Source organism: Pterocles gutturalis, unplaced genomic scaffold, assembly GCF_000699245.1.
Source record: "Pterocles gutturalis isolate BGI_N339 unplaced genomic scaffold, ASM69924v1 scaffold16341, whole genome shotgun sequence".
Taxonomy (NCBI): domain Eukaryota; kingdom Metazoa; phylum Chordata; class Aves; order Pterocliformes; family Pteroclidae; genus Pterocles; species Pterocles gutturalis.
Genome location: NW_010103369.1, coordinates 53,437 through 66,614, shown reverse-complemented (window position 1 = coordinate 66,614; position 13,178 = coordinate 53,437). Strand labels below are relative to the sequence as shown.

Here is a 13,178-nt window from a genome sequence, read left to right as displayed (position 1 = left end):
ACGTTTTGAAGTGTGAATAAAAGTGATACCCAAAAAGGTCTTCTCTGGTTTCTAGGTTGCCATAGGAATAAGATACAAGGTTCCTCAGCTCACCTCCAGATGCCTTTGACCTTTCTTTCAACTTTTCTGCAGCCATTTCACTGTAGCTAGGAAGTTCTGACATCTTCACTCCAGATCGAGCTTCTGCTATTAGCTGACGAGCTCGCTCTCTCAGCTGCCGACGCCGCTCTTCATCTTGCTGCTAAGATATATTGAACAGTTGCCAACTCAGTAATTGACAGAAATGCAATTTCACTCTCAATCTGATCATCATGATAGTAACTGGTTTACAGCATGGTTCTTGGCCCACATTATAAATAGGATGCTCGATATCAGTTGGGTGTCACACCACAATTTTAAAGACATCCATGAATCAGATTTCTTTAAAGCATTCCCAAAACTATTATTGCATTAGAAACCTAATTATTTGCAATTTAAAGCATTTATAAAATATCTTCTATAAAAATACCTTGATGAAAATTCCCAGAAACTTCTGTCTCAAAGCAATAAGTTCTACTGTGTTTATAAAAAGGGTTTTACTAAATTGAATTACTTGTTTGAGTAATACTCTCTCATAGAACTGAAATGAGAAGCCAGATGTTGCTCTCCGTTACTCCAATCATCAAGCTGACTTCGAAATGTAAAGTAACACTGAATCTGAGGCATGGGAAGAATCTAATCCTTAGACTTCAGTGGGTATATCTTTCAGTTTTTCTTTTTTAAATAAACTAATGAAAATTGATGAAACAAAAATAGATGCCAGAGCAGAAAGGACTTTGCATTGCTTTAAAAAACCCTACTACTGGGGCTTCGTTCAGTAATTTAAGAGATCGTATAGAAACTATCCCAGATAGTGTTGTCCCTCTAAAGCCTATTGCAGTTACATAAATGAGCAAAGTTCTAAAGCATGAAATTTTGGAAAAGACTAACCCCCCACAGTAAAGAATAATAATAAAAATATAGTTTAAATGTATTTATAAGAATACATTAAATTGTAAGGGAAACTGTTTCAGTTTTCATCTTAAAAATATGATTTTTTCAAAGTCAGGACTGTTTTCTGCCCTTGCCTCAATATTGCAAATGCTCATAAGTGCAACCAAGTCAGCGTTTGGCTTTAAGTCAAATCTGATGATAAATTTGTATTATTGACAATAATGAACAGAAAAAAACCCAGGTGTAGGCAGTTGACCTGGAATATAACATACTGCCTAATTTTGGAGAGCCATCCTGGCAGCCTTCCCACCAACCCAGAAGCTGAGCGTCCCACACCTGCAGATGCTGGTGAGAGCTGCTGCTAAGTGCTATTTAGTTTAAGCAATCATTAATAAAACAAGGGCAAAATACTAATTAGGTACATTTTAGCCATTTCCATGTAAATTGTTTGTTTGTAGCTATTTACTCAGCATTGTTCTCGGCACAATAGAAAAAATGCAAATGATTGAATCAGAATGCAGCCCTAATGGGACTTTCTGTTTATAACCATTAGCCCAGAGGTGTGCTGTAATTCAATCCTCAAGCAGCAAGATTTAGCCTCATTAACAGCTTGCATGGGCAGGTTACAACTCATAAAACCCTACAGTAAACAAAGTATATGGACACAGCACAATATCTTGTCTCTGAGTGACAGAACCCTGATTCCCTATCAGATTGCCTGGATTTACTTTTCTCCTAATGTCCTTCCCCTGGAAAGACAATTCTGCCTGGGCCCTGCAAGGCAGCGGGATGGCGCATTGGCTTTGTTTGCTTTCTCACCCTTTAACTTCCCAGAAGGCACAGAACAACAGTTCTATCAAAAACTTATTTGGTAAAGTACACATTAGAAAGACAACTGGAAAGCTTTCCCCACCGCCCCCCGCCCCGTGCCTGTGCACTATAATAGATCAATTTAATTTAATTTCTAGCAGCCAACTGATACAGCAACGGATTTGATTTCAACCCATGGTATTTGGTAACATAAATTACACCGAATTTTACATGAAATAAAACTGCCCAAATTTCTACTATTTGTAATTCCTGGGATACAGAAACTTGTGAGTTCGATTTAAATGACTTTTAAGAAGGAATGTGAGAAATTTATATTAAGATTCCCATGTGGTTTAATGTCAAACAAATTAATCTACTATGGCCCATGTAGTTTAAAATAAGGTCAGTTACGTGTTTGTGACAAATGTGCCCTACACTGAGCAGGCTGATTCCCTCCTCTCCTTTTCTCCCCTCCTCCTGAAAGAGAACTTGTATTCTGAATTATTAGCATAGTCATTAACATCCCGGGGATCTCCAAGCAAACACAGATTACTGGGGCTTGTGTTTGTGCTGATTAAGCCAATCATCGCCAGTGGATAAGAGAAAAACCAGCCTAGTTCTTGCTTAAATTCAATTCAGGTATTTGAACTCAGTTACCAAGCTTGGCAGAGGAAATGCTGGTGGAAGGAGCAATGAAGCTGAGTGCAGAAAAAGTAGGTCGATTAAGTTTTGAGGTACAGAACAATTATTAAACAGCAAATCAGTCCCCTAGATTTTGGAAAGGAAAGTGGTCAGGAGAGGTACGGAGGGCAGGAACATACATATTAAAATGAAAGGAGACATGAAGAGAAGTTCTGCATCAAGAAAGGATCATGCAAACACACACACAGTGATTTTTTTTCCTGTACATTTGAAAACTCAGTCAAATCTTTCACCCTCTGACATGAACCTGACATGCCAAAGAGACATTAAAGTTTGCTCTGTTATTTTCCCCCAATTACTTTGTAATGGTCTAAAGATCTGCCACGCGGGTGCACAGCGAGGAAAACTTCACCATTTAAGGACAAACTCTTCAAGAATAAGTAATGTAATTCCTTGTTTCCCTCCTATAAAAATGTATTGGCATGCAATTTTTATATTTCACAGTTCACCGACATCTCGGCAAGCTTTCTTCCACTGCTTCAATGGTGCTACTTTTAATTTTATCCTCCTTAGTCCCAGTAATTAAAGTGATCAGCAGTGGCATCCCAACGGCTTTGACACAGCTACAACCCCCTAGCAGACTCCAGCTTTTAAGGGGAAGGAGAAGAAAAAAGGACGGGAGTTTCATTTCACTGGAACAAGAAAATCAAGCTTCTCCAATCCTCAACTTTATCCAATTGTTCTTTCAGCAGCCTTTGGATCTTAAGAAACAAATAAAAATGGCTGCCATTAGGGGGTCCTTTTTGTACTCGCCGCAGACAGCAATGACTGACATTACTTTGGCCAAAAATGATGCCGTGGATTTGGGAAGGTGAATTCGAATGTGAAACACTGGTGGGGCAGTTTCCGAGATCATTACCCGGCCAGCGATGTCGCCCGGCAGCTGCAGAAACTGAGAGCTGACCAACTCGGTAAAATATTAAGAATGGTCAAGTCTCGCAGGGAAAAAAATCAACCAACCAACCACCTTGTAAACCCCATCTCCTTAAATAACTAAAAATTCTTCAATCTTCTTGCATTTTCAAAAAACAAAACCAAAAACCAAAACCTCTCAAAAACCTCTGCCAGGGATTTTCAGCCATCCTTTGGTAGAATTTTGGGAGGATCCAAACTCAGTTTAAACCAGAAGTCTGACAATATATTATCCTCTCCCTACGAAGAAAAAATATAATCCTGTGAACTGCATTTATTCAATGTTTAAAAAGAAAATTCTTTACCATGTCCATAGACTGGTGGAAAAAGAAAGTGTTAAATTAGTGATACTCCACAGCAACAAAATTAAACCAGAATTGTACGTATGAGGGGGAGCAATTCCCGTAGCTGTGGGTTTCAGAATTGTCTGTGGTCTGCCCGAGTGCACAGTACATCTAAGAGAAAGAACTTGACTGCCACCTCTTTCATCATTAGACAGGAAGAACGGCTCTGTTATTAGCCATTCAGAAAGAAAAAGACTTCTGTGCTTGTCCAGAGGCAAGGATTACCAAAATGTACCTATTCAGTTAGCAGAGAAGACAGAATAGAAAAATAATAAAAAAATAAAATTACATGAGCTTTAAAGGTTTGGGCAGGCTGGGTTTTACTGTGACCTTGATTGGTTCTTGTTTGAGTAAATAGGATTTGGGATGAAACATTAAAACTGTTTAGCAGATCTTTTCAAACCATTTCAAACTTTTCTTATGTTGGTTTATAATATAACCAGACATGCTTGTAAATGGCCACACCTGCTCATTTCTCTGGGGATAGCCTGATCTCTGCCTTTTCTAACAAAGAGAGAATGGGAGAAAAAAAAAAATCAGCCTTTCTTGTTGCAAAACAGAGTGGAAAGTCAAAATCTTTCCCAAGTTTGTCCCATCTGGTCAGATTAAATCTTTGATCACTCTGGGGACCACATTTATGTTTGGTCTCTACTACTGTTTCAGAACAGCTCAAAACACACAGGTAGCAAGCAAAATATGAATTGCTAAGCAGGGAGCACTCGACATAAACAAAAGTGCATTGCCTTTGAATTTCTGTGGCTAGTCAGATCGTAGGAAGTGGTCAGCAAAGACAGACACAAACATCTTGGATATTTTCTGCCTTCTGCCTAGTGTCTACATCAACTACCTTATTACCAATAAACTGTATGTAACTTGAAAATATTTTTTCATGAATGTATATCACCAAAAGTATCAAATCACTTGTCATAAAGAGGCAGCAATTGGCTTACAATCTATGGCACTGATGGACTAATGAGACAAGACAGAATGAAAACACAAGTAGCCCAAAGTCTAAAACTGGAAGAATCACAAACAACGTCTTAACAAAGCTGTCCCCTTTAAGAAAGAAAAGCCCCCAAAATTCACAAAAAAATGGGGTTGTGTGACTGTAAAATGGAAAACATCTCCTTAAACGTAGGAGATATTTTTAAAGAAATGGTAGCCAGCAATTTTTTATGTTTATTTCTTTTTTTAATATAATCTATGTTGTTCTGGAAAACCTACAATTCACTTGGTACAGTATTTCTGGTGTGAAGAATGCTGGCTGTAGGAAAACAATCCCTTGATAATTTAATTCCTTGTGTCATTGTGAAATTGAGAAACTCTTACTTTACTGAATGAAAAAAAAATATATATTTGAAAAAAAGAATGGCTGACTAAGTAAGTATCACCTTGTGCTACATCCAAGGCCTCTTGCTGGTTGTCTGGCTGCTCTTTTGTAGGCAAAAAGGAGCTGAACGCTCTCTGGCTCCTTAGATCTGGCCCAACAAATGCACTGCCAGTCATGCACATGGATCCAGCTTAAAACCCAGTGTGAGCCTAAAAGAAGCTAGTCAAACTGGCACCTACTCATGCAGAAGGAGATAGATTTGTCATGACAGGCTGATTATTCAATGTAAAGAAACAGTTTAGCTTTTCTAATCTGGTACAAATACATCTTTCTCAGAGAAAAAAGTAAAAGGTCTAACAGTTCAAGTATTTAAAGTAAAGAAACCAACAAAAAAATTGTAACGTCAAAGTGAACCATAGGTATTTGTGCTGGAGCATTCTGCAAAACAGCCCTGCAGTTCTATTCAGATAAATAAGATTTAACCCAGTTAACCCTTGAGGAGCTGCACATCTATGTGACGATCATGGCAAGCATTTCTATTTCACCCTGCACTTGGTTCTACAGCAAGTTTTAAGGACAGGTTGAAATGTCTCATTCCAAATACACTTTCTGTTTTCCTCCTCTTCTCGCTCGCCTGCACGGATACCAAGAGTGAGGCACTCTCCCAGCGAACAATGCGAGGGCAGCCTTGCCTACCGACGGGGCTCCCAAGAAAGATCATCAAGAAAGTCGATCTAAACCAAAAGCAGCGACAAAGCCCTCCGCTAACTTCTTCCCTGGAATTTTCTCTGCTTAGGCAAGTTTGTGCTCTCCCTCATCTGGGAAGTATAATTAAGAACAACAATCACCTAAGGCGTCAGGATGCAGAAGCTTGTTACGCCTGTCACCACGTCTGTCAGTGCTATCGGCATTACCCACAAACAGGGTCTCGAGCGTGCAGTCTGAGTAATATTCTGAAATAGTGCCATCATCCAAGACAGGGCATAATGTCCCATCTGAGATCAACAGTCTAAAGATGGTATTTTCTGTGCCTTTCCACAGCTGAGTTACAGACAGAAGTTAAAGAAGCTGCTTACTCATTGTAGGAGTCAACATTCATTGAGCTCCACTTAAGGGATTTTCTCTTGTGTAAACTTGACTTTATAATTAAAAAAAAAAAAAAAAAAGTGGCGTTATGAAACAAAGACTTTTGGCAAGTGTATGGGATGCGTAAGCTGGAGAGCAGCATCTTTCAGTCTGCCATCCTGGGAAGCTTCCTTCAGAGACAGGCAACCCCACGCTGAGGGAGGAGGACGTGCCCTCCTGAGGAATGCTCCCGGTTCACTCCCAGCCGAACGGTGTGGGCTGCAGTGCCTCAGAAAGTTGGGTTTTTTCCCCCCCTTCTCTTATTTTTAGGGGGATGGTGGCAGGATCCCAGTATGCTTGCATGTGATGTGAACGTATAGAACAAGTGCAAACCCTACGACTCCCTGGATCCTATTTTGCTGGGGTTTTTTGAAAAATGTCCTGCAAACTGCTGGCAGCTTGTTTTTAATGGAAAATACCAATCGCCTAGGATCTATACCTAGCCTTTTGCCAATAATGAGAAAACTTCACCTTCTGTCCCCAGCAATTCTTAGGAAATCTTTTGCTGTTATTCCTACAAATCCAATTACAGATTGTTGAGTAGCTAGTGGAGTAAGCTTATTGAGGAGTGTCACATCACTAAGTCGTGCGTATGTGTTTCAGTTTGTAATGTGGTCTGAGCCGCTGTAGAGGTGTCAACTTAAAATGCAAGTAAGTAGCAGAACAGGGCTAATCCCAGCCACTACTCCCCTGCAGCCAAATTGTAGCGCAATGAATGACAGTGGAAATGCAAAGATGCCACTGTGCTTATCACACACAGCCAGATGGTGGACCTGGATCAATGCACACATGCCACGATCAATGCATTTGATAAAGAATTAAGAAGAAAACTGTACATGTTATCAAAGAACTTGTACATGGCATAATTATGATTCTGCATGTGCTTACTGATGATATTGGAGACTCAGAGGCAGGTGATAATGAAACTGATAGGAAGAAATAGCTTAAAGGCTACAGCATATGGCCTCAGCACTAAGAAATCTTGTCAAATAGTTCAGAAAGCTTTTTTAACTGTTATTACAGGCTGCTCATAGTGCAAGCTGGTGGCAATGTTTTAATTTTTTTTTTTAAACCTGAAATGTCAAAAAGTTACAAAAGCTGTACTTTTCAGAATGGTTCAGAAAATAATTAAGATGCTACTGTGTTTTAAACACGGCAAAAAAACCTGCAGGTAGAGAGAGTGTTCCCTATTTTGGGGGAGGGTGTCTGGGCATTTTTTTAATACATATAATTCTGCGTTCTCTGAATAAATGTACTTAGACTTTAAGCGGTCTTGTGGTGGTTTAAGGAATGTATCTGGGTAGCAATTTGCATTCGGCAGGCCAATTTGTACAGATACAGTTTCAATATTATTTCTCATCAAATACAGAGTATTTCCCTGTTACTGTTTGTGCTCTGTCAGCTGCATTACAGCCACCTTGGATATGAAAGAAGGCAATTAAAAATGTGGAAAATAAAGTCTAAAGTAATAAAAAAAAGCATATATATTTATAACGTTAAAAGGTACCTAAAATACAAATTCTCATGCTCCAGTTGATAGATGAGCTGTCTAATCAACGCCTGGACGTAACTTAAGTGCTCTCATTAGTGTGAAGACCTTCAGGCTAAATAAGACTAAATCCCTTAAAAATTGCTTCTGCAATAGAAAAATCCCCCTTACCATTTTCCTCTGCCTAAATCATATCAATTAAAAAGAGAGAGAGGGAGGGTAAGAGAGAGGCATTTTCACATGACTTTGTTTTAACTGACACTCAAAAAAACTATCTTCTGATTCCAATTTAAAATGTTTCAGCAAAAAAAGTTCATTAGCAATCAAAGAAACAAAAAAAATCACGCTGAGTTTAGTTTCTCTTTCACTTTAAACCTGGATCTTTAATCAGCGCTAAGGCATATAATCCCCACTGAATCCTTTACCTTAACTTTTTTTTTTTCCCCAACCCCAAATATTTAATCAACATTGCAGTTTTACATTAAATCATAAAATTTATCAAAACAAACCTCCAGAAGAGAGAAGCACGTATTTTATTTGCAGCAGGCTGAGAAGGGAACCCTCCCCACAACCCCTGAATTTCAATTTGTCCTGACAAACCATTGGGTATTAAATTCTAAAGGCACGCAGAGTGCATAAAGAACTGATGGCTTGATTAGCTCTTGTGGTGCAATTGAAGGAGCTGTCTCTCTCCCCGCTTCTCCATTTTGAGAAACACTTTGATCTCTGTTCAAGTCAATTCATGAACATCAACTGACAAGACTGCATGAAACACCCCAATGGTTAGGCCCAAACTCGCAGCAAACTATTTGGTTTCATTAAGGCTTCAGGAGAAGTGACCAGTGACAGTCCTTTCATTCAGAAGCCAACAGGCAAGTGACTATTTAAACTTTAATGTGCACAATGTACTGCTGAAGGCCGCTACACCTATAGTCAGTCACTCAAGTATGAATGCCTTTACCTACTATTTTGTGACATGTGAACTACTAAGTGCAGCTGCAGTCTCATTAATGCATTCGCCCAGATTTGTTTGCAGGACTTGATTCGCAGTATTTCTGGTTGGAGAAACGACTGTTATCTTCAAAGGAAGGCAGAACAGCAAGTGCTATACAAAACCCAGTGATTAAAAAAATATTGCATTTTTAAATGCAGTAATATACTAAACATTTGCACGAACACAGGAGAAATATTATCCACTCCAGCTGAAAATACAAAAGAACTTGAATCACATCACCTACAAAATGCAGAGTATTCGGTCCCGTTTCAAGCTTTGCTACAGTAAACTGTTTACACATCACTTTTCCCCTTTTTTAGCCGCCCTCTCCAAAGAGTACCACTTCAAAGAGTTCATTTTTGCACCAGTTCCTGTCAATGCAGGTCAGAAACACTAAAGTGGAAAGTGGCTGCAGTGCCGTGGCACAAAGAGTCTCTGCGGCTGAAATCAAACAAAGCCCAATTAAACTAATCATAACGTCCCAGTGAACACAAGGAAGCTCACCTGGTATTTCTGGACTTCTTGTGTGAATTCCCAACTCTACTCGGTACTTGGTACTATAATTACCCTGACCAAAATACTGTGAAATTACTGCTCTGATCTACTAATGGCTGCAAAAAATCAAGTCGTCGTGGTTTCATGCCAACGGGCCATAGCAAGGTGGCGCAATGCTTTCTGACAGAGACGACAACTTCTAAAAACTCAAAAGGGAAAATTAACGGGATGTGGTTTATGTTGCCAAGGACTGTTCATTAATTACCAATTTAATCACTGCTGGAGGCATGACATTACAAAAATCTGGCTGAAAGTTCTAATAGATTATGAAGACCACCTAAGAAGAGTGACCAAGAAATGTACAAAACAATTAATACTGTTTCACTGCTATCAAAGACACTCAGATTATTTTACATCAAGTGAAGCAAAAGAATTAGTAGCTTCACAGTGCCACCACTAGGAACTGTAAATACAATGGCACACAATTAGTAATGCACATGTGACTTTTCGTTCAAGGCATATATCCTTGGGAAAGCCAGAACATGATAAGGAGAACAAAAGAAACATTTTTAAATGAAATGAATAAAGATTTTAACTCTACCCTTGTGCATGCTGAGCAATAACAGAATAGGCAATGCAAAATACAGCTCTAAGTAATGGTGATATCATCCTGGGATTCACAACAGCATGTACTGAACATCCACACAGAAAACGTCCACATTTATTAGCAGCGATAGAAAAAGAGTATTCCAGATGGTAAGAAACCCGGGTCTCGCTTCGTACACAAAGGGAGAGCTCTGAAACACCGAGATCTTTTTTTCCCTAGTATTCATAAACAGCTAGAAGATGCTTTAAGTTTTTGAATTAATGTTGTTCAGACGATCTTAAAATTCAGTTAATAAATTGACAGCCTGTTTTCTGTGAGCATGAAAGTTAATGCTACAGCTGCAGGCTACTCAGCACCTTGAATTTACATTGACATAATGAATAACCACGTATTTATAAATTTAGGCCGGATGCTTAAGTGGTGTAAATAGATACAGCTTGTGGAAATAACAGCAATAAAATTCATCTGAGAATCTCAAGCATTTATATCTAAAACTCAAACTGCGTAACATTTGTCTTGCATTATCAAAGGTTACACTTTATTCATGAAATCCCTCCTGGCATAAAACTGACAGTGCATACTAATTCTTCTTAGAAATAGTTTACTTGGACTAATTGATTTATTTTCTTTCTCAGCTACATCAGGGAGTTGTCTATAGCAGTATTTTGGTACAGTGAAATATCACAACTTCATAGTGAGGAAGTGCTTAAACAGATCAAATATGAAGTCAAAAGATGTAAAACCTTCTTGGAAAGTTACAGATTATTTTATTTTTCATGTATTGAGTAATGTTAAAAAAAACCAACTTGTTTGTTCTTGCCATCAAGGAAATGAGATCAGGCTATCTCAACCTTAGCATGTCATTATAAAGAAGTAAATATCAGTTCAGTTGTGGTTTTGAAGTGTTCAGACAGCAGGTCTAACCTTCATTTTAAAATAAGTATATTGTTAAAACAGCTATAAAACTTGGAATGCTCATGAAATGTAAATACTATACAGCCTAGTCTTATCAGCTTAAACCATATTTAACCACTTTACAGTGGCATACAGACAAGACATATAAATGAACAACAGGGAATAAGTTACCAAAGCTCAGGGATTACCAAAATAATGTTCAATCTTTTTACCAATTAGATGGTAACTGCTTCTTTGTAATCTCTGGAAGATCTAGTGATCATATCTAAATCTGGTCACAATTATCAGCACAACAGACTAGTCTTTTTTTCAATCAATATTTTCCAATTAATATTAAAAGACCAAGGTTGCCATCCACAAAGTCCTACACCTCAATAAATTCATGTTAGATGTTTAATTAATAAAGAGCAGCTTTTCTCTCTCTGTTTTTTAAGAAAAACAAGATGGGAATAACTTGGGAGTGTTTCCTTAAATGAATTAACATTATCACCTCAATCACAGACATCTATTTTCCAACTGAGAAGAAAAAAAAAAAAAAGAAAAAAAAAATCCACTGATAAGCTAGATGCCTTTCCTCATGCAGCAGAAGTAGGGATTCCGGTTTCATTTAGAAATAAAAATTACTGAATAAAGCTATATGGTACTCATTTTCAAGAACCTGTTAAAAAATTTGGAGGAAAGAATACTTGAGTTAAAGGAATCTTTCAATCAAATTAAAATATCCTAATTTTGTTGTCTACCGTGAATTTGTGTTCTGTACCACTTCTGGTCAGGTTGACTAGAGCTTACTTTTGGAACAGAAGATTATTGCAGGACATGATCAATAAATGGGGCCATTTATTAAAGCTTTTTTTCTGAGCGTTTAAAATAACATATTTTATTGCAGCTTGCATATCCTGTATCTGTGAAAATGTATGCAATCAAAATTAGAGTATATCAACTCATTTCCTTTCAGATTTTATCACTTTCTGAGGCTTTTCTAAAAAGACTTTAGTATCCACTAGTCTACTGTGGATGCAAAGAAAGTTACCATTTTGCACTCAAATATTTATGAAAATGAAAAGTAACGGTCAAAATAGATTGACACCTGAAGTAGACAGAACTTATTAAATATGAATTAGATACAGCTGCAACAAGTCCTTTGAGCAAGGGAGTAATAAAAAGCAATATTCTGAGCAGAAAGAAACAATCTCATGGCACAGGCCGTTTCCACTGCCCTCTGTGTTTGCATGTTCGGGGGTAACAGCTTTTTGGCGAGGTACTTCATATCTACAAATTCTACTACAAAAGCTGAATATAGTCACCACTGCTCTTTCAGACCTAATTTTTAAAATATATTTAGGCAGCTATAGCTGTCATTCAACTTGAATAAATATGAAATAATGGTAGCAGAGATAAATAAAACCAAATCTTTCTCTATACAGAAAGCAGGCTAGCAACAGTTGCATCTAAGCACAGCAGCAGCATCAGGATTGCTCTCTGAAAAAACACCCCTTCAGTTTATATTAAGCTCATTTTAAATACTTATATAAATGGAGTCTCTCACAATATTTAGTGTAGTCATCCTCAGAATGCTGCTGTTAAGAAAGAATTACTATTTTCCTATTTCACAAGAGGCAAAAGACTGAGCAATTCCCTCTGGGTATCATGCTATTGAACTCCTGCATCCCAGAACCTGTGCTAGATCCTAAATATGCAAAAGTTTTGTCTGAATCCATACGAGGAGCCCAGCCCTGCACCTAAATTCACCAAGGAGGAATCCTTAGCTTAGGCAAAACCCGAATAACCTCAGGAACAATCTGTGGCCTGTGTTAGGAAGAAAATCACATCCTTTGCCAGATGAGCGCTATTTTTCATTAATTCCATGCTACACCATGTTCTCTGCTAAAGCCATCTACCTTGCAATAACACGTTAAAAGAATTTGACAGACAATTTAGGAGATGCCAGAAATAAAACTACTTAATTTTCATCCCACTCTGTATCATTCAGAATAGAGCCCTGTCATGGCACCATCTTTTACTTTCGCTATCCCCTGATATTCAGCCCAGACCTGAGCTCTACCCAGTGGTATTCAATACTTTGGTTTATTTTCACAGTTCAATATGTTGGCCCATCAATATGTAGCACCATTCTTCACTCCACAATATTAAAATCTTGCTCTGTAGACAGTATTATTAATTTCTTCAAGGGCCTTTCTACAGTGCTCATCACTATGGTATTTAAGTGCCTCAAAAGCATTAATCACATTCCCTTCTCACAACACCCCGTGGTGGTGTTATTACCCTGTTCTCAGATGAGAGCTGAGACAGAGAGATCCAGCTAAAAGGATCTAACACTGGGTGCTCACTCTGGGAAGCCTATTACCTGGGGTTTTTTTCAGTATACTAAGCTTTATGCAGCCCTTTATGTGTCTCAAACACAGCTCCAATTGATTTCCCTGACAGACCTGGAGGTTCAGTACATCTGCAAATCAAACCTTCGC

General features: G+C 38.2%; 1 protein-coding gene across 1 annotated transcript in view; it reads right to left on the bottom strand.

Annotated features, from left to right (window-relative positions):
• The window catches only part of LOC104471375 (EH domain-binding protein 1-like), a 116,235-nt gene that overhangs the window by 50,938 nt on the left and 52,119 nt on the right, over nt 1-13,178 (bottom strand). Inside the window, 1 exon segment of the mRNA XM_010086702.1 lies at nt 94-241. Within this exon segment, the coding sequence (XP_010085004.1) occupies nt 94-241 (148 nt within the window).